This window comes from Pecten maximus, chromosome 3 (assembly GCF_902652985.1).
Source record: "Pecten maximus chromosome 3, xPecMax1.1, whole genome shotgun sequence".
In the NCBI taxonomy this organism is placed as follows: domain Eukaryota; kingdom Metazoa; phylum Mollusca; class Bivalvia; order Pectinida; family Pectinidae; genus Pecten; species Pecten maximus.
Genome location: NC_047017.1, coordinates 47406947 through 47430477, shown reverse-complemented (window position 1 = coordinate 47430477; position 23531 = coordinate 47406947). Strand labels below are relative to the sequence as shown.

Genomic DNA, 23531 nt, shown 5'->3' with positions numbered 1-23531 from the left:
TACATGATGACTTAATCCTACCATTTTACTTTGGTGATATCAACCTATATTTGAACTAGGTTATAACTTTCTCTTACCATTTTACAAGTGTTAATTTTCACTAGCGCTGTCTGTAAGACATGAATGCCCCTGCTGCCACTTGACAAGTTACATTGCATTGGGACAGGACAGGATAGGATGGGACTGGATTGGTAACACATATGCGCCCCCCCCCCCCCCCCCCCCCCCCCCTCTTTTAAAAATTGTATGTCCCTGCCAGGAAGTTGGGGGAACTTCCTGGCAGGGACATACAATTTTTAAAATTTCTTCATATCAAATATATATGCAATCAATGTACAGATTTTCACAGCCAATTTCCCAGCAGCATGACCATTGAAAGATTCAGAATGTGACCAGCAGTGTACAAAAAGGCTATGTAATAAACATGTATCTTTCGATATAACTCTATCAGAACTGACCTTCTGTCGACAATTTTCTGGGAATTATTCATTGTATAGCCCTTGTGATAGATATCACTGTGAAAGTGGGCAGGCTGTAAACATGTTTAGTAGATAGTGTCTTCTATAATGTACTACGACCAGCCACTATTGATTTCATTGGGGTAGAATGTATATTTTCCACTTGCACAGCTGACAATCGCTTTGTCAGACTGTGTTTTGTTATTTGTTCTGACAATGTAATTTCTATAGGTTTACAGTTATTGACATTGTCTAAGTAACCCCCAACCATAATCAGAGTCAGATCAAACATTCTAAAAAAATGTCACTAACAAATAAATATGAAAGTGGAAAATCAAAGTATCACATGAAAAGTTTTCAATCGACATGTCATGCTAACATATGTAGTGGTTCAATATCCAATTACATCACCATCCTACCTGTCAGTAGCTAGACATGTCACGTAAGGATCATCCCTTAATCATTAATAACGTCAATTAAATTATGTGAAACTCTATATAAGTAGGTTTTTATATCTGTTGTTTGTGTACGAGGATAGAGCAACAGAAAATATAAATCACTCAATCAGGAGTAAAAATATCAATTAGACTGAAAGAAATAATAAAAGGGATTAAAAACACCTGTACCTTACAATTCAGAAATTTTGTAACTTAATCTAATTACCCATTTAACCGATTTAGATTTTTTTTCTCTAAAATTGCCGAATGTGGACTTTTGATTAATTATATTCACAACTTTTAGTGCATTTATGAATGACAAAATATATATGCTTACTTTCAGTATTAAGTTGCTCATTGTCAGTGTGCAGGGATATATACATAATTACAGTTCAGACCGTAGCACACAACAAGGAGTCTAGAAGGTTGTGATGAGTAACAAAATCATCAATAATGACGAACTCCTACCGTTAAGTGCAAACTTATGTTTCATGGAGAGGATTTGTATAGTCGCAGTGTCAGGTGATACCAATAGTACAGCAGCAAACACTGGCCCCCAGTAATGGGGACTCTCGGGATAGGGGAAAGGGGCCTGGGAAAAGGGGACTCTCGGGATAGGGGAAAGGGGGCTGGGAAAAGGGGACTCTCGGGATAGGGGAAAGGGGCCTGGAAAAAGGGGACTCTCGGGATAGGGAAAAGGGGGGCTGGAGAAAGGGCACGGGGTCGACTCTCGGGATAGGGAAAAGGGGGGCTGGAGAAAGGGAACTCTCAGGATAGGATGGGAAAAGAGGCCGGAGAAAGGGGACGGGAACTCTCAGGATAGGATGGGAAAAGGGGCCGGAGACTCTCAGGATAGGATGGGAAAAAGGGGGCTGGAGAAAGGGGACGGGGACTCTCGGGATAGGATGGGAAAAAAGGGGGCTGGAGAAAGTAGACGGGAGCAAGGCAATCAAGACGGGAAGTGATATTGGGGGTAATGGTGGTGGGGGTGTAATGTTAGGGGTAATGGTGGTGGGGATGTAATGTTGGGGGTAATGGTGGTAGGGGTGTAATGTTGGGGGTAATGGTGGTGGGGTGTAATGTTAGGGGTAATGGTGGTGGGGGTGTAATGTTAGGGGTAATGTTGGGGGTGTAATGTTAGGGGTAATGGTGGTGGGGGTGTAATGTTGGGTAAAGGTGGTGGGGATGTAATGTTGGATGTAATGTTGGGTTTAATGTTGTTGGGGGAATGGTGGGGGATATGTTGGGGGTCTGCAACTGTTTGGTGGGCTGGTGGGGGCCTCTGTTTGGGTCCTGTTGGTAGGGTGTACTGTTGGGGTATGTTGGTGGGGCATGGTGGGGGTCTTGGGTGGTAATGTTGGTGTGGGACTGGTGGGGGAATCTTTGGGTTTGGGGGACTGTTGTCGGTGTTTTCTGTTGGGTTATTTGGTGGGGGCAGGTGGGCTTTGTTGGTTTTGGTGTGGTAATGTTGGGGGTCATTTGGTGGGGTTCTTTAATTGGTTGGGTGTGTGTTGTGGGTTGTGGTGGGGTTACTGTTGGGGTCCTGTGGTGGTTTTTGGGTGTTGGGTCCTTTTTGGGGCTGGTGGGGCTCTGTTGGGGTACTTTTGGTGGGGTGCCTGTTTGGCTTTTGGGTGTTTGTTGGTGGTCCTTTTTGGGTCCTGTTGGTGGGGGCCCTTGCACTTTTTGGTGTGTCTGTTGTTCGTGGTGTTTCCGGCCATGTTGGTGCATGGTGGGGTCCATGGCGTTGTTGTTTGTGGTACTTGTGTTGTGTTGTGGTCTTGTTGGTGGGGGCCTTTGGGTTTGTGGGGGGTCCTGTTTGGTCTGGTGTGGGGTTTCCTGTTGGTTTGTGGATTCCTGTTTGGTTGTTGGGGATTCCTGTTGGGTTCTGTACGGTCGGGGTTTTATGTGGTGGGTTCCTGTTTTGTCTGTTTGTGGGTTGGGATCATGTTGGTTTCTGTTGTCGGGCATGTTGGGCTTGTTGTCGGCGTGTTGGGTTGTCTTGTTTGTCGGCGGTGTATGTTCGGGTATGGTCGTGGGTTGTATGTTGGGTTCATGTTGGGGCTGTTGTTGGGTCGTTGGTTTTGTTGGTAGGGCCTGTGTGGGGCAATGGTGGGGTGGCCTTTTGTTGGTTTTTGGTCCTGGTTGTGGGGGGGTGGGGGGGGGCCTTTGTTATCTTGTTGGTGGTGTTACGTTGTTGGTTTCTTGGTTGTTGTTGTTTGTACGTTTGGGTCATGGTTCGGGTCTTTTTTTTTTTTTTTTTTTTTTTTTTTTTTTTTTTTTTTTTTTTTTTTTTTTTTTTTTTTTTTTTTTTTTTTTTTTTTTTTTTTTTTTTTTTTTTTTTTTTTTTTTTTTTTTTTTTTTTTTTTTTTTTTTTTTTTTTTTTTTTTTTTTTTTTTTTTTTTTTTGGGTTTTTGGTTCCCGTTTGTCCTTTGTTGGTCCTTTTTGTGTTTTTTCGGTGTGGGGTTCTTGTTTTTTGGTTCCTGTCCTGTTGTTTTTTTTTGTTTTTTCCTTTTTTTTGTTTTTTTCCTTTTTTTCCCTTTTTTTTTTTTTTGTTCGGGTTTGGGGCTATTTTGGTTTTCTTTGTTTTGGTGTGTTGTTTTTTTTCCTGTTTTCTTGTTTCCGTTGGGTTATTTCTTCCTGTTGTTGTTGTGGGCTGGTCTGTGTTGTTCTTTTGGTCCTTTGGGTTGTCCGTTTGTCCTTGTTTTTGGGTGTCCTTTTCTGGTGGATTTTGTTGGGTCTGTTCGTTTGTGTTTATTGGTGGACTGGGTGGTTAGTATGTTGGTGTTAGTTTGTGTTGTGTTGTTGGTTTGGTAATTGGTTTTGTGTTGGGTGTTGGGTTTTTGTGGGGTATTTGTGGGGTTTGTTGGGTGGTTGTGGTGGGGGTGTATGTTGGGTTATGTGTGGTTTATGTTGGGTTGGTGTGGGGTTTGTTGGGTTTGTGGGTATGTGTTGGGGTGATTGGGGTTGGTTGTTTTCCTTCTATTGTTGTGTATTGTGTGTTTTGGTTTGGTTGTGGGGGGGGGTTTTGTATTTTGGGATCCTGTTGTGGGGTGTTTTGGTTCATGTTTGGGGTAATGTTGTTGGGCCTGTGGGTGGTGGGAATGTTTGGGGTCTGGTGTGGGGGTTTATTTGGTGTAATTTCGGGGGTAATGGTGGTGGGGGAATAGTGGGTGTTCATGGGAGAATGGTGGGGGTAATGGTTGGGGTAATGGTTGGGGGTATGGTGGGGGTAATGGTTGGGGTAATGGTTGGGGTAATGGTGGGGGTAATGGTTGGGGTAATGATGGGGGGAATGGTGGGGGTAATGGTTGTGGTTGGTGGGGTAATGGTTGGGGTAATGGTGGGGGTAATGGTGGGGGGAATGGTTGGGGTAATGGTGGTGGGGGAATGGTGGTGGGGGAATGGTGGGGGAATGGTTGGGGGAATGGTGGGGGTAATGGTGGGGGTAATGACCTGACTGGGGCTTAACCACAACCATTACCACAATGTTAAATCTGAATCTGATCTAAAATCAATGTAATTATCAACCTGCACAAGTCTAATTAGTACTCTACAGGGGTCATGACCTTTTGTTTCTGTGGTAATTCAGTAATGACATCATCATCATAGCAAATTACATTACTGGAACAGCACTAATGTCAGTGTTTGCTTCTAATGATGGTCTTCAAAGTTATGCAAGCTAGGCAAGGATAAAAAATTACCTTGATTTGTGATCTCCAAGCCCTTTAGAAATATATTACATTATTATTTTTCTTAATGATTATTACAAGTGTTTATTTAAATGACATACCTTTTACCAAATATAGCGCATGTACTTGCATTTTGTGTCAAAAGATAAGCTGAATGATTGATTTAATCATTACAAATAACAGTAAAATCTCATCATATTGCCACATTTGTCCAGAGAAGTGTTAGAGTTAGAAATGGCTAAGTAATATCAGAAATAATTCATGAAGGATGTTAAGATGTTGATAGCTAGCGAGTGACAGTTAAACGGTAGGCATTATATCAAGGTTTTATTGTGTACGGTAATGTATAATATCAAGGTTTTATTGTGTACGGTAATGTATAATATCAAGGTTTTATTGTGTACGGTAATGTATAATATCAAGGTTTTATTGTGTACGGTAATGTATAATATCAAGGTTTTATTGTGTACGGTAATGTATAATATCAAGGTTTTATTGTGTACGGTAATGTATAATATCAAGGTTTTATTGTGTACGGTAATGTATAATATCGAGGTTTTATTGTGTACGGTAATGTATAATATCAAGGTTTTATTGTGTACAGTAATGTATAATATCAAGGTTTTATTGTGTACGGTAATGTATAATATCAAGGTTTTATTGTGTACGGTAATGTATAATATCAAGGTTTTATTGTGTACGGTAATGTATAATATCAAGGTTTTATTGTGTACGGTAATGTATAATATCAAGGTTTTATTGTGTACGGTAATGTATAATATCAAGGTTTTATTGTGTACAGTATATAATGTATAATATCAAGGTTTTATTGTGTACGGTAATGTATAATATCAAGGTTTTATTGTGTACAGTAATGTATACAGTAATATCAAGGTTTTATTGTGTACGGTAATGTATAATATCAAGGTTTTATTGTGTACGGTAATGTATAATATCAAGGTTTTATTGTGTACGGTAATGTATAATATCAAGGTTTTATTGTGTACGGTAATGTATAATATCAAGGTTTTATTGTGTACGGTAATGTATAATATCAAGGTTTTATTGTGTACGGTAATGTATAATATCAAGGTTTTATTGTGTACGGTAATGTATAATATCAAGGTTTTATTGTGTACGGTAATGTATAATATTCTATTCTACCATGTTTGCTATGCAACGCCAGTTTTGATTGGTTTAAAACCATGTATTATTTTCCAATAATACAAGCTCGTGCCAATAATACACGCTCGTGAGTCACGGCTGTTACAATTTTATATATCTAAAATTCACCCGTTTTATGAAAGGTTACTATAGCCGGGTGGGCTAATGGGTTAGTCTTTCAATAAATTTTTATCACGACGCAAGTTCGAATCCTACGGAGGCCTCCCTTTTTTTCTTTTTTTTTTAATTTTCAAAATCAATGCCATATGATAGATGCTTTTGATCGTAGTACTGTATTGCCTGTATATTTCATCAACAAATAATGCAATACTCAAGAAATAAATTACAAGGTTTTCTCGGGGTTTCTTTGCTGTTTTTCTATTAGAAAGAGGTCGATCTCAGAACTAAACAGTACATGGTAGAATAGAAATAATCAACTTTGACTCGTGTATTGTTGCAGGATATACAACTCGGACTCGGATATTTTGCAATTTTAATTAATAACTAAGGCCGCAGGCTATTTTGCAATTTTAATTAATAACTAAGGCCGCAGGCCTTAGTTATTAATTAAAATTGCAAAATATCCGAGTCCGAGTTGTATATCCTGCATATTTTGCAATTTTAATTAATAACTAAGGCCTGCGGCCTTAGTTATTAATTAAAATTGCAAAATATCCGAGTCCGAGTTGTATATCCTGCAACAATACACGAATTAGCAGGCCTTAGTTATTAATTAAAATTGCAAAATATCCGAGTCCGAGTTGTATATCCTGCAACAATACACGAATCTTGCGGCCTTAGTTATTAATTAAAATTGCAAAATATCCGAGTCTGAGTTGTATATCCTGCAACAATACACGAATCATCGTTAATTATTTCTTAAATAACAAAACTTTTAAGGCAACTCATGTAACAGATAACATCTTGTAAGCTTCTAGAGGTGACTTCTCTTTGCATTGTCAAGTATGGCAACATTCCAATAAGGTTTACATAGGGGTGATCCAACAATCAAAAAGGGATGGAAAAAGCCTAAGCTATTGCAATTCCACTTGACATTCATGAGGGTAGGACGGCTGCACCATGACCTTGCCACACCATGACCTTGCCACACCAGGACTGTATGCACTATTGCGGCCAGAAAGGAAGACACAGTGTCCTCAGAAACACATCAGTATCAATTGTCTGTGGCAATGCATGGGGACTGATCTGGTGGTGTGTAACTCGGCCTAGAGTGGAAAGGGAACCAGCAAATCCATCAATCCTGTTGCATTTACAACTTCTGGCATGAGCCAGGTAGCAATTCTATTGCACCAGGAATTAATATTGATGGGTTTCCCCAGATCCTCCAAATAATCTCATTCACACCAAATTTCCCTCTATCAAGCTGTACAAAACAAAACATTCCTGTGCTATCCCAAGATGCAACAGTTCAATATATTACTGTACTTTTATTTCTCTATATAGACTTTTAGTTAGAATATTTATCTCCTACACACTAAATTCTTATATCTTATAGATAAGTGCATCACCAAATCATTGTCTAGATCAAAATTTCCAGCCAAAGCATGCATGCAAATGGTAGGACACCATCTAGAGTTTAGTTTTCCTTTTTTTATTTCATATGTTATATGAAAGAAAGGCACAATGATTTGATGACAACCGAAGTTTGCGGTGTGTCACTGCTTTTCTGAATTGTGTGTTCCCTGTCTGGTCATGTACGACTTAATTGCTATGCCTCACTTCACCAAGACCTCCAGGCTCAAAGTTGTAGGTCATGGGTGGGAACCATACATCACACACCTGCAGTGTCCTAGGGCAAATGACAAGATAAAAATATTGAACATGTTCCAAATCTTTTTACAGCAAACTCCACAGCCCGCTGAAAACTGCATGTAATGTAACACCTAGCAATAGTCATCAAACACATGTCTGACCACACATTCAGAGGTATATTGGTCAAGCTCTTTGATGGAAATACAGCAGACATCTCATACTTATTTAATACCGACCCAAGATGTGCTGGGGCTTTAATATAAGCCAACATGCATGGTTCAATAACAATACCATGAGTCTGCAGCAGCTAGCTATACGGGATCATATGATGGTTAACCAACCTCTGCCATCAGCCATTTGGTCCCAGCAGGTCATCACTGAACCTTTTGTTATACATGATCAACAAAATCTTGTCCTGTGTTACATGAAAGACAAAATCTCGTCCAGTGTTACATGATAGACAAAATCTCGTCCTGTAGTTACATGATAGACAAAATCTCGTCCTGTAGTTACATGATAGACAAAATCTCGTCCTGTAGTTACATGATAAACAAAATCTCGTCCTGTAGCTACATGATAGACAAAATCTCGTCCTGTAGTTACATGATAAACAAAATCTCGTCCTGTAGTTACATGATAGACAAAATCTCGTCCTGTAGTTACATGATAGACAAAATCTCGTCCTGTAGTTACATGATAGACAAAATCTCGTCCAGTAGTTACATGATAAACAAAATCTCGTCCTGTAGTTATACGTGATAGATAAAGTCTCGTACTGTAGTTACATGATAGACAAAATCTCGTCCTGTAGTTATACGTGATAGATAAAGTCTCGTACTGTAGTTACATGATAGACAAAATCTCGTCCTGTAGTTATACGTGATAGATAAAGTCTCGTCCTGTAGTTACATGATAGACAAAATCTCGTCCTGTAGTTACATGATAGACAAAATCTCGTCCTGTGTTACATGATAGACAAAATCTCGTCCTGTAGTTACATGATCAACAAAATCTCGTCCTGTAGTTACATGATAGACAAAATCTCGTCCTGTAGTTACATGATAGACAAAATCTCGTCCTGTAGTTACATGATAGACAAAATCTCGTCCTGTGTTACATGATAGACAAAATCTCGTCCTGTAGTTACATGATAAACAAAATCTCGTCCTGTAGTTACATGATAGACAAAATCTCGTCCTGTAGTTACATGATAGACAAAATCTCGTCCTGTAGCTACATGATAGACAAAATCTCGTCCTGTAGTTACATGATAAACAAAATCTCGTCCTGTAGCTACATGATAGACAACATCTCGTCCTGTAGTTACATGATAGACAAAATCTCGTCCTGTAGTTACATGATAGACAAAATCTCGTCCTGTAGTTACATGATAGACAAAATCTCGTCCTGTAGTTACATGATAGACAAAATCTCATCCTGTAGTTACATGATAGACAAAATCTCGTCCTGTAGTTACATGATAGACAAAATCTCGTCCTGTAGTTACATGATAAACAAAATCTCGTCCTGTAGTTACATGATAGACAAAATCTCGTCCTGTAGTTACATGATAAACAAAATCTCGTCCTGTAGTTACATGATAGACAAAATCTCGTCCTGTAGTTACATGATAAACAAAATCTCGTCCTGTAGTTACGTGATAGATAAAGTCTCGTCCTGTAGTTACTATTGTATCTATAAGGATGGATCAGATCAGCTATCACTGACCTATATCAGATCATCAATCACTGGGCCGTGATGAACTAGCAATCAATGATGATCCAACATAGTGGTCGAATGTACAGTTTACACAAATTAAATCACGGATATATATATAGATGCATGGCTAACCTGAGAACCCTGTGGGTAATTATGTTACTGGACTGATTTGACAAATTCCTCAGCAAAATATTAGACAACTTGTTATTGCTTAGCTTATATTGATCATTAATGAAAAGATCAATGGAACTTGTATAATTAAAAGACATTTTTTTTTGTAGAGCTTTGTAATTAGCCTGCCTAGTGGTGGGATTAATCTATCCTAAAGACACAGCTTCCTCATGACATACAGTTGGTAACCAGATAGAATCTCCCGCAGCTGATGCCATGAAATGTGTTATCAGTCATGTTAATGATTTACCTGGTCAGTCTAAATATAGGCACTACTGATCGGAGATCACCTGTTTAACACAACTGAAGGCACAACTCTGCACAGTGATGACAAATTCATTATGAAACATTGATTAAATGAATATGCATGCAGGTGAATGAGGTGACCCACACAAACACGATGCTGACCAGTTTATGAATATATCAACACCATTTGTTCTGAACCCATTAATCATTTTCTGTTTGTTTCCTTACAATCCGTATCTATTTATTCCAGTGTATGTTCCCCATTGTACACATATGTAGCGTTTACAGAGAGCATGATAATTAAATTTATTCCTCCGCTAGCAATCGAACCCAGGACCTCTGGTTTACAATTGCAAGACTTATGCTCAACTGATTGCGCTAAAGACAAGTTCTCGCAATCCGAGATTCATTGTGGCTAGTATTTACAAGGGTTACACAACATGGAACTCACAGAAAAAGGTTCAGTATGTACCATTCTATATATATGTAACCTTCAAACGATCTTTTCTGTTAATACATCATTTGGTTCTATGACACTCACCTATTTAAGTATCATTTGGTTCCATAACATAGTATTTGCATTGCCACTAATATAACTATTAAATTCACATGGTAATCATATCACGAATGCCATGTCCCAATTTGTTGACATCATCATTATGACAATTGCAGCATTTGATCATGATGCACCTGAATGTCCACCTACCAATTTTGTTCAGCATGAAACAAACATATAGGAAACTAAATACTTAATTTCTGTGAATTTAGGATAATTGATTTTTTTTCTGAACTAAGACTCATTCTTACAGAAATTTACAAAACTGAACCCACAGAAACTGTGAACAAATCTCAAGGTTTCTTACCGCAACTAATCTGATAAGAAAATTTTTGTAATTAGGCGACAATGATTGAAGAGTGCTATTGATTGCCTTGTTATAGCTTCCTATACCCCAGACCAGCCTTACAAAATTCTCAAAAAGTATATAGCATGCAAGATGCAGATTGGCTTGGATTGTAGAAATCAAGACGGCCTATCAAGTAATGAGTAGGATTTCTAAAAGGTTTCTGAGTATGTCTCAGTTCATTAAGTCAACTCTTCCATTTTGTTTTGTTGATTGGGTAGATCTAGTTACATAATAGCATTTATCCCAATTACATATTTTAGTCCATATCTTTTATCAGCTAAAAGCAAACCATCTTCTTATTCTCCAACAAAATTATTTCTATTAAACAACCTTCTGCTGTTGAATGTTGTAAACAAAACATATTCGTTGTTTATGTAAATGGTGTATTATGACAATCAGAAATCACTGTAAAGCAAATATGCTCTCGTTCTGATGGAAATCAAGCTAAGTTCTGAGTCTAAAATGATGCAAAAAGGTAAATGCCAAGTTATGTTAGTGTTAATTATATAAAGGAGAAAGAATTGGTCATAATGACCTAGATTTGATATGTCAGTCTACGTCGGGTGTTCACGCTGATGGTCATGTGGTATGTGAAAGGGCTATATCAATCCTTATACAAGGTGTAAACAAAATGTCCAAATGGATGGACCACGACCAGCAGATTAACACCAACCACTTACCAGGAATACTCCCACCTTCCACAACTAATAGCAGGTCATATATTTGACACAATGTGTATAAACTTTAATTTGGAAAAATGTTCGGTTAACTGTCTTCGTAGGGCTGGTTGTATATGTTTTACACCATGCTGCTACTATGAAAGGTCAAACTATAAACTTAGTTCTGAAATGGCATGCTGGAGTTTGATTTGGTTAGATGTTCAAAAGAAACATTGAATATATCAACGGTAACACCTCAGATGTCCCTCCAGTCATGGCACTGTCAACAAATGTTAAAAATTCCAAATAGGAAAAAACTGAATTATCTCTCCCAAGTTTCCACATGGCATTATTAACAAGAAGCAAATCAATGATGGCTGATATTGTTTTGCCCGAGCTTGTCAAGACCAGATTTTACAGTCTCACAAGAATGCCCTGATGGCCCTCATACTTCCTTGGCGTTTCCAAGGTAATTGCAGTATGCTGTTGATCACCTAGCTATATATAGTCGGAGAGTAGAAATGTAGGTTATCTAGCTTTACATTCTTGTATTAAAATATGGTAAGAAAACTCAAACTTAAGATAGCCCTTGAATTATATGTGGACTATATTCAAGTGGTCAAACCCCATACCTTTTCACATCCGATCGGGGAATCAAACATGGACGCCTAAAGCAAATGTGTTACCATTGCACCGTCCAAGCATCCATACTAACCAGGCCATGGATTTCAATATCTAAATTTTTGTGTGTAATTTTATGAAGTTTTTTTCTGTACAGTCATTATACAGAGAGAGAAAACCACGTACCTTACTGATCTCATCCACTACTCTGAGGGCATCACCAGATACGTAGAGTATTGCTCGCTGGTACTTCCCTCGACATTGCTGCAAAAAAATAGATACAAATTTACAAAACAAACACAGTCACTATTAAATAATTCTGTTTTATCGTAACATTACTCAAAACAGGATTTGGTCATCAACAAGCTTAGGGCTGTTGATAATGAAACAGAAATTGAGAATTAGGAACAGTCAACAAGCCTATTGATTATCATGATCAACAAGCATTTAGGGCTGCTCATTAGGTTGTACGTATCAACATCATTTATAAAGTCAGCAGATCTAGATGTGTACAGAATACAGAGTGCGTTTATACATGTACATCAATATTGCCTGAAATGAAATATTTGTTAGTGTAGACGAAAATATGGATTAAAGAATTTGGTTTTGATAGACTTTTTGATATCTATGTAGAGGATATTGAATGGTTTCCCGTTCAATATAACATACATTTCACGAGTATGATAGAATATCGGTATTTTCACGAGTAAGAAGCATGAGTGAAAATATTGAAATATTCTGTCATACGCGTGAAATATATGTTATATTCAACGTGAAATCATTCAATTTCCTATTTATTGCATTTTATGAACTTAAAAACAAAAATGAAAACATCGAAAAATTAATAGTGTCAAAAAGTGCGTGAATCAGTAACATAATTCATGACATCACATCTTTATGACGTTACTCCAAGTCAACTTGACGGCATCATTTTGAAAGGACTGATCAACGAAATTCAAGCGTTTTCTACTGTTATCGAATAATCTTTGCATGAATAGTTAAACGTCAAGCAAGTAATTTGTCAAAACCTAGTCTGAATATTTCAGAAATACAACAAAATAACTAATTTATACCCATCTTCGCTTTGATTGGAAAAATCAGCAAATTTCAATGAGGTGAATACAAAGGTTAACTCTGGTCAAAAACGAAAATCGTATATTTTCACTGCTCATAGCTGCAGTGAAAATGTAAGTTTTATCAGTTTGATGAATTTCTATATTTCACTGGCAAAAAAAAAAAATATATATATATTTATATAAGCCACAAGTTGTTTGTTATTTTTTGTAACATTGGTTGTATAGTAACAATAAATCTCCATGGATACAAGTGTTCTATATTACAAACAGTATATATTAATACATGTACATCCTCCAACAGTGCAACAGCTAAGGTAAAATCTAATCAGCTGATAAAAATAAACAGAAAAAAAACCATAATTGAATCTTCTAGAGACCACTGGGATAAATACTGTTCCCAAAACCCAATCTAAATCTCCGTTTCTAATAACTTGGTTAAAACATTTTGAATACAATTCCAGGATACTCCGTCCTCACTCCCATCAGAACCTAATCAAATCAATGTTTCCGTAGGTTGCCTTTGAACGTATTTAACTACCAAAATGTATTTAAATTAATGGGTTGCAGAAGACATGGTATTTCTGATGGACATGTAGCAGCACACCAGATTAATGTTTTACTAGGAGATACTTCAGAACTTTTACAACATTGATACAGTTAATAGGAGTTGTCAAGTCCTCGCTAAGTTTTGTTTTGTATCTCAGTCATTGTTCCTCTTTTGTAACCTTGAAAGACTGAATAAGAAAAATGTCTTCATCGTGTGCTATAAATGCAGAAACCAAGCATGAACAAATGCATATTTTATGAATATTTTCTTGAATATATAATACTGTTTTTTATGAATTCCAAACAGGTTGTATTACACATTACCTTTGCATGTTGTAATGGGAAGGTGTACATGATGTAAACTGCTTTTAACTACACACCAGTTTTCATGTGTTATATATAGTAACTACACACCAGTTTTCATGTGTTATATATATAGTAACTACACACCAGTTTTCATGTGTTATATATAGTAACTACACACCAGTTTTCATGTGTTATAGTAAGCTCAATAATGTAAAACAAGAATTACACGTAATTATATGTGTCCCACTTTGTCAGTATAGAGTCTCTCTACTGTCCCACTATTGTAGTATACATACTCATTAGCAAGTATATACATGTATAGTGGTACTGTTCGCCATGGCAGCCATCTTGGATTTTGGACCGACCAGAAAAATAACAACACTTGGTCAGGACTATCTCAGGATCATCATGGTATAAGTAAGAGCTTTGCTGGCTCCCCTTCTTTAACATCCCTACCAATTTTCAGCTCAATGGCACCAGTGGAATTGGAGTAGATGTTTAACATGTGTTTTTCAAGATGGCTGCCATGTCAGCAATCTTTAATTTCGGAACAACCAAAAAAATAACAACACTTGGTCGGGACCATCTCAGGATCATTTCTGGTAAGTTAGAGCTGAATCCCATCGGTGGAACTTGAGACAAAGATTGAAATGTAAAAAATTTAGACATGGTGCACGACGACAGAAGAAGCACGATGACTATAGGTCATTCTGACCCTTCGGGTCAAATGACCTAAAAAACCTAGATAATAAACCCTTTTAGGCTATGCATGGAATATTTCAAAGGAAGATCATACCAAGATAAATGTATCCTGGTATGTATAAAAGCACACTGGAAATGCTCCACACAGTGTATTGATCACAGTGTACCAGGGACCAATCACACTAAACAGTTCTAGCCTACACACTGTACCGAAATCACAAAGGATTTGGTAACATTTCAACAGACAGATCTTACTACAATTAGTAATGAGGGGAATCACTGAATTCTCACTGATCTATAACTCCTACATCTCCTTCAATGATTCCCCATGCTCACCCATCAACACCCACACCTTCACAAAAACCTGTAAAGATCAAGGACACCATCAAGTTACAAACTTGGAATATCATCACTGATTGTATACATGTACAGTTTGCAGTCACTTTGTTCAAAGCTTTAATTTGCACTAGGCCTTTTAATACTTTGATCAAAGCTCAGGTAGACCTTTCTACACATTGATCAAAGCTCAGTATCAATTTTCACTAGACCTTTCTACACATTGATCAAAGCTCAGTATCAATTTTCACTAGACCTTTCTACACATTGATCAAAGCTCAGTATCAATTTTCACTAGACCTTTCTACAATTTGATATGCGCTCAGCATTAATTTTCACCAGACCTTTCTACAATTTGATATGCGCTCAGCATTAATTTTCACTAGACCTTTCTATACTTAGATCAGAGCTCAGCATTAATGTTCATCATAAACCATTTTCAAAGATGTCCCATGGCCATGGCCATCCACAAACACCTGTGACATGACAGCACAGATCATGGAGACCAGTATATCATAATCCCATTATAATGTAATGGAACTTTGTTGGATCATCCTAAACCAGGGACTCCTATACCACAACAGTAGTGACCACTTTTTCCTGCTCACTTCCAGTAACCCTTCATCACAGATTGTCAAGGATTGCCTTATAATCAACTGTATGTATATCTTTGTCCTCTATTGCTACACACACAAACACCCGAAGAAACTTCACAATTCTAAAATGCAGATGATGGACCCCGACTTCCCTATTGAATCTTTTTTTCAGACTGAAGCAAAATTCATCAAATCTAGTTTACTCTTGGAAACTTCCTCATTCACCAAGGCCCCATCCCGAACTAGTGAAACAAAGACATGGCCATTATTGTTAAAGACTGCCCAAGATCATCCCTGATAATTTCAGCTGTCTACATGTACAGCCTGGTCTAAAACACATTGGCAGATGTATCAATCACAGTGTAGTACATCTAATGAAATACAGAGGCCAGACATGGCACAGGATCGAGTTATCATTGTGTAATGTGGCAAGGCAAGAGCTTCTTACTCAATATGAGACTAAAATGAGAAACGGTTGTACCATGACAATATTAGGGACAGGTTTTCATACAATGAATACCTAAAAAGACAACAAATTCAAACAAGCAACCAATTATTTCTACTGTTTAATAAATTCTTACTTGAACTAGATCTTACAGATGAACTCAGTCTACTTCACGGTTGTAGGAGATCTAGTAGATAGTTCATTAGGACATGTATCTCAACACAAAATCTATCTATTGTCTACGGTAGTGATCTATTCCTTCATCCTAAAAACTTATTTAAATATATGAAAAACGTCTACAGCTTTGATCAATGTGTAGAAAGGTCTAGCTGAGCTTTGATCAAAGTATTGAAAGGGCTGTGTATACTGTTGGAATACACAGGTATTGTTTAATAGACAAACACATATAAATGTGACACATCAGATATAGGCGGTTGGAATACACAGGTATTGTTTAATAGACAAACACATATGTGACACATCAGATATAGGCGGTTGGAATACACAGGTATTGTTTAATAGACAAACACATATGTGACACATCAGATAGGTGGTTAGAATACACAGGTATTGTTTAATAGACAAACACATATGTGACACATCAGATAGGTGGTTAGAATACACAGGTATTGTTTAAAAGGATGTCGGATTACACAGGTCTTATTTAATGTACACACATTTGTGATATCTGGACTATACATGACATATCTAGAGCTTTATCAAAAGTAAAGAAAATATTTACAATAGAAAATGAATTAGAATTCAATATAATTCATGCTATACTGACAGTATCTTGAAGATATTGATATTCAAATCTCTACAGGAAAATGATATATTTCTACAACTACTTTTAGATTATAATTAATAATGGAATACATCCGTTTGTCATAATATTGAAGGTCAGGATAAATCACTTGACTTCAGACGAGACATAATCAGTCATGTTCACAAATTCACCCAATTCCGCTTCTATAGATTTCTTGTAGATATGTAAAAACTATTTTAATGCATTTCTTAACAATTCTGTCATTTTGATTTCCCATGCGAAAAAAACCATCAGATTTTGTTGTCATGGTGATCAAATCCGGGGCATGACATTTAATTCCTCCAAGCCGCCATATTCTATCCATCCCCACTTTGTCCTGTCTACAGAGTTTTATGCTGGACTGCAGGATCAATAGATACTTCATACATACATCTTCTCTCATTATAGGATTATTTATTTCACGTGATGGCTATATAATAAATGGCACAATTCCCAATGCTCAAGCAATTGGTATTTTTAAACTATTTTTGGAATGTGATCAGTGGCTTCAGAACTATGAAATATAATTCACATTGTAATTTCATCCATATTTGATTTTTAAAACAATTTTTCTTCATTTTATCAAAATGCAACTTTTTGTCTGAATACCAATACTCAAAATCTCTTGTATTTACATTGAATCATTATGTACATCATTATAATACTTTTCTATCCTATCAATATGTCATTTTTACCTACAAAAAAACTTAAATACTTGCAAATTTGTTTCACCATGAAGATATATGTACATTTAATCACTCACAGTCAAATTGGAACTTTAGACAAAAGATTGAGAAAACTAAAAATGTCTGTTAGACATAAGTACCCCAGCTGCCATTTGACACCCCAAAACACAGTTTGGTGAGGATCATGTCAGCATTTCCTGAGATTAGCTTGCTAGTTACTTTGGATCGAAAGGGACCGGACCAGACAGGATGGGACGGGATGGGACCGGACCAAACAGGATGGGATGGGATGGGTAACACTATATGCCCCCACATTTTATGGCATGAAAACAATCTTTTTCTAAATGAACATTTTTTCATACCTGTTATTGGAGAACAAACTGACAATATTGTAAACAATATTTAAGATGATTGGCATGTGCCCAATACCTTTTTATGTTGTGTTAACATCCCTTTAATGAACTTTTTAATGGCCGGTGTATACGTAGTCGACTATGAAACTGGCTATATGGACCAAACAATCTTCCAATAAACTTGCATTTGTACACAAGTATTACTGTTTCAGTGCATTAAATATTAAAGCAGCTTAACCGCATATTTGTATTACTAAAGGAACTAGTCACTGAAGTTTCCAATCTACACAACATGCAACTGAAGCTGGGGGTTTGCCCCTGTGTATTAGAGTTGTATTCTGGCATGGAACTATTCCACAGATCCACTCTACACAAAGCAGTCCTGAACAGCATGCAGTCACAGACCTAATATGAGGAGTAGGAAATGACCTCCAGGTGACAATAAATTGATCCTCTCTAATGAATGCCCAACAGTTGTAACAGAATACAATTTAATATGTATATGTATATATAGTGCTATATACCACAAGACTACCAATCCTAACATTGAATCCATTAGTTAGTTACAGGTTTACCACCTACATGACTCCGCCTTTTGCTAAGTTTCATCTGTCCGACTATAGTCAGTTCTGTCGGCTTCACTTAGTTACAGGTTTACCACCTAAATGACTCCGCGCCTTTTGCTAAGTTTCATCTGTCCGACTATAGTCAGTTCTCTGTCGGCTTCACTTAGTTACAGGTTTACCACCTAAATGACTTTACTCATTACTAGGTTTCATCTCCTCGACTATAGTCAATGTTCAGTCGGCTTAAATTAGTTACAGGTTTACCACCTACATGACTCTCTCTATCACTAGGTTTCATCTCCCCGACTATAGTCAATGTTCAGTCGGCTTAAGTTAGTTACAGGTTTACCACCTATATGATTCTACCCATCGCCTTGAGGTTTCATCTCCCGCGACTACAGTCAGTGTTCTGTCGGCTTAAGTAAGTTACAGGTTCAAACCAATGGAAACTAAGAAGAGAAGACAGATGTATGGCATGTCGCTGTAATAACGGAGTCATCAGGTATTGTCTTTTTCACTTGATTGTGATACCTGTATGCAATTTATATTTACTTGAGTGTGTCTTGTATTCCTTGGGTGAAACATCTGTTCGGTATTTCCGTGGGATTCACATATATTAATATGATATAGTTTTTAAACTGATGCCTTTATTGAAAACTTCAGAAGTTTTCTTTATTGATGCTAAAATTGTGTTGCTCATTCTCGAAATTAAGATATTGAAAAAAAAGAGAGAAATGAGATAGAGCAAGAAACATATTCGGCAGAAAAATAAAGAATATATTAGTAATGCTGTATTCAATAAATTAATTATTAATCATGTTACTATTCAATTTCTATCTATTTCCCATGATTCAAAGGAGGCCACATCTAATCAATCTGAATAGGGTTCTGAATTGAAACAGAGGCTTATAAAAAGAAACAGTTTAATCATCCCTTTCTTGCAAGTTCTACATTTCCTCCGGATATTTGAACTCTTTTTGTATCACAAAGAAATGAATATAATGTATCATTTCAATCTCCCATGGTCTCATCACGCGATCTAATACCAGATCTTAGCAAGTGCAATTTGATTATAACTGAAGCACCACCTGAGCAAATCTTCCGATGTGACCTTTAAAACAAGGAAGTTTGATATAGTTACTTGTGTATGAGTATGCAAATCCATGAATCCTCGAACAATGATACTTACAGATTTTAATGTCTTCACAGCTTCTTCGCATACTTGCATCCCTCGTGACTCGAACACTTCAAGGCAACCCAAATACTAAAATTGACAAAAAATACAATGTTATGAACACTGGATAATAATTTCAAAATAGTCTATAATTAAACAAGACAAATTTCATATCATATACACAAATTAAAACTGGTATGCCATATGTACATGCTCCATATGATCGAGGCAGACCATAAAAAACATTCTTGTAAATATTGGTCCGTCAATTTGAAACCTGTATAAAGAACCAAAGTTAAACATAGTAATATTTAATATGTATATGTGTTTGTTTATTTGTTTGCAGGATTGATAAATACCCAAGATCATTTGGAGACAATATCTGCCTGTAGTTACTGGTGGATACCTCAATGAACAACTAATTTTATAAGAGTCACATGTCATTAAGAGCAGTTGGGATGAAGTGTCTTGGCTACAAGGACACAATCTAGGGCTCCCTGAATAAATATCCGGGTAGGTATCAAGCCTCACATCTCAGATATATTTCCTAGGACTCCCTGAATTAAATATCCGGGTAGGTATCAAGTTACACATCTCAGATATATTTCCTGAGGGTGTGATTGTCAAGGTCCTCTCCAGAATATGATACTGTGGCTGCAGGCTCTTGGATACAGATAATTGTGATGCTAGTTGAACACAACCCATTTGCCATATATACAGACATAAGGTATGTTATTGTATATATAAAATAAGTGAATAAAAGCTACCACATATTGTATTGTCAGTACAATACCACTCATATATATAGGATCACATGTCATAATAATGAAACAGACTACCAAATACAGTCAAACTTCATTATCTCAAGTCAAAGGGCTGGGGTTATGAAAATCGTTTCCAGGTAATTGAGCATATTTTATAGGCTTTTTACTGTTGGAACTGTATTTTTAAGTCAAATTCAGCAGGATCTTTAAGTTATCAGCGAAGGAAAACTGTATTGTACATGAGTCAATAATTCCACACAATCTCTATACAAATACAAATTTATACATTATAATGAATAAACATCATACAGTACTGGCTGTGAATCAACGAAGAAACATTCTGAGTGTAGTAAATTCTGTCTGAAGACTCATCAAATTCTACTATTGACTGAACTTCACCCAATTTTCTTTACTTTATTGCTAATAAATATGTAAATATCTGCCGTGTTACAGCATATATATGCAAACAAGACAATATTATGACTGAACATGATGACAGAAAGGAGAAACAGTTTTCCTGCTCAAATAAAGTTAAACTTGATTACTGCTGGCACAATCTATAGGAAGTTGATTACAGGCTCTTTTGGCTGTCTCCTTGAATCACTAGTAAGGAGAAGATGTCTCCAGCTAGCCTCATCATACTTGTATGGCAGTGCCGTTGATGTGCATATGAAGTTATCACAGTGACACAGACATCTTTACATACAGCTGCAGGGCATTCCGCTTCCAACAACCTCACAAGACAGTTTACAGGGATATTTTTTGTACTGTTTTACAGCCGAAAAGAGGATATTTTCCCAAGAAAAAGAAACACTTTTTCTCAATACACAGAAATAGACAGGCAGTTGTTAATTTCAGGTTACATTGGCCATGGTTTACTGAAATATTTGTTGATGGATGAATCGTTGTACAAGATACATAATTTGAAGTTTTATCACATGATTTTGAAGTTCATGTAAAAACTGATATGGACGACAGGTACATGACTCAGTCCCAGACATTTTTTTTTAAAGTTTTGGAAGTAGCAGGACTTCCGTTAAGAAAATCAATGTGATGACTAGAGTACAGTATTTGTAAATGGGAAAACAGCATTTTGAAACCATAAGATTAAAAAAGGACATTAATTTTTGCCAGTTGATTTCTACTTTGCCCACAAGAATTTTAGAATTAGACTGAAATTTGGCCTAAAAAAGGACAGAAAAGATGTAAAATCTACATTTAAGTAACACAATTCTAGACCATGATGCAATTGTGTGAATGAATATTATGAGTTTGATAAATGTTGCAGGGGCTATTCCAGTTTAAGACACAAATGTTACTGTCCCTCTGACAACAAGCTTTTAATGTTTGTAAATGTTTTGTGAACAGAAAATCATTTAAAATTTAGTACCCTTTTTCTCTCTCTTGTGTTACCTACAACACTAATATCCACGTATCACCAACAATATGATTTGTACAATATATAAAACCTATACGTCTGACACATGTATCTGCTGTAATATACACAATTCATTCTTATCAATGCATGAATATAATCTTGATGCTTGATAGTTCCGCCATAGAATATACCATTACTGTTGAAAGGCCTAAATCATTGTGATCATCCATTTTTAATGAGACGATATAGGAGTGGATTATTTTTATTCTGGATCCGGAATCCCAGCACATTGTATTTATCGTGCTGTGTCAGCACTGGTACCAGCCCAGACTGTATCCTAGTACATATGTCCATGTAATGTACAACTTAAACAACTTATAATGCTTTCACACCAATGAAATTTTGTTGGTGCTTAATTATTCAGCCTTGTCCTAAATACTGAAGCCTGATAAATGATAAAGAATTCATAGCCTTAGTTCAAACATGAAATCATAAGCTCATTACACATATGGACGCTTTTAGTGATTGCAATATCAGTCTTTCCCTATAGTACCAGGCAGTCTTCCGGACTAGCTTCAAATAGAGAGAAATTGGCGGCCGATGGTGCTAATGGTAGCTTTGCATGACAGTTCCAACTTATCCACTTATTTGGAAGGGCCTTTCTGTCTCATTTTGGGAAGAACATCTGTATCAGAAACGCTATATTCATGAAGAAACTGCAAAATTTAGAAATTTGACTTTGAATGAAATCTTATTTTGGAATGGACAGCATCAATTAACACCTTCAAATTAAATAAGCTCTCAGGAAAATTCCCTGTCAACCCTATCACATTCAACAACAGATGTAAGAAACCATGCAAACCAAATTGTTGGTATATTTCATGACCATTCCCATCAGGAAACTCTATATTCTGGCATAGTCTGATTTTGATTGAGTAACTTTATCACCTCGGTGAATTATTATGTATTTATACTGGTATATACTCACCCTGACTTGAAAGCTGCATGTGCCATCCCGCACCTTCTTTTCGTCTTCCTGCCATTGGTGAGGTTTTGAACATTCTGGAACATGTGGTTTCTTTTTCCGAAAACTGAGTCTCCTCTTAATTGACTCCATGGTGACCTACCAAATCATCGAAAAGTAATTACATATATAATGGTGACAAAAAATTCATAATCATTTAGCATCCAAGACAGTATCTAGATATTAATTCACGATCATAGAAAGGCACGATCATTTACATATTCAACCAATTACAGGTATCCGTCATTTTGTTTTCCTCCATACACCTGTACATGTGTGTACATTATGATTATTTCTAGTAGCTATAGTTGAACAATAATGAATTTGACTCAGTGAACTGTACACGTCAACATTACATGTACAGTAGTAAAATATGGACAATTTGAAGACAGCTTATCATAACCGTAGACAAACTATAATCCATGTTTGTATACGTAGCTTTAAAAGTACATATATCAAAATAACACTTCAGAGAAATATTTTGGCTCAGGTATCGATTCAAAATTAAGAACTTTCTCAATATTGTCTTTCCACATACATGGACATTCCTTACTGGCCATGGAGTAAAGGAAATCCTAACACAATTTACCGATATTCTTCTCAACTTTACTAATGCTTTAATTTCCTGAGGGAAAACTTCTTTACAGAACTTCCTATACCCTGAACTGGAGGGGTCTGCACAACACACCTCTATAAAATGATAACACAATGCATGTCTAGTTTATATGTAACTGGTGGTTTAAGTTAATAAAACAATACATACAACCTGCTAACTGTCTCGCCTACACTAAGTGATAAACAACAGACTCTGTACTTGCACATGTTTTGATATGTTCCACAATTGGCTACAGATGAAAGTTATAACAGGCAAATGTGTTTGTACCTCAAAACTGCAGAGTAACAACTCATCATAAACTCCATGTAAACACCAA

The 23531-nt window shown here is 36.6% G+C and overlaps 1 protein-coding gene across 5 annotated transcripts in view; it reads right to left on the bottom strand.

The window, feature by feature from the left end:
• LOC117324376 (protein numb-like) overlaps positions 1-23531 on the bottom strand; it is a 46530-nt gene that overhangs the window by 16288 nt on the left and 6711 nt on the right. For all 5 annotated transcript variants that reach the window (XM_033880196.1, XM_033880192.1, XM_033880194.1 and 2 more), the window contains exons 2-4: positions 22564-22698; positions 19449-19523; positions 12029-12106 (exon numbers count right to left, since the gene is read on the bottom strand). In XM_033880196.1, coding sequence (XP_033736087.1) covers positions 12029-12106; positions 19449-19523; positions 22564-22692 — 282 coding nt within the window. In that variant the 5' untranslated portion in view covers positions 22693-22698. The remainder of the gene's footprint in view (positions 1-12028; positions 12107-19448; positions 19524-22563; positions 22699-23531) is intronic.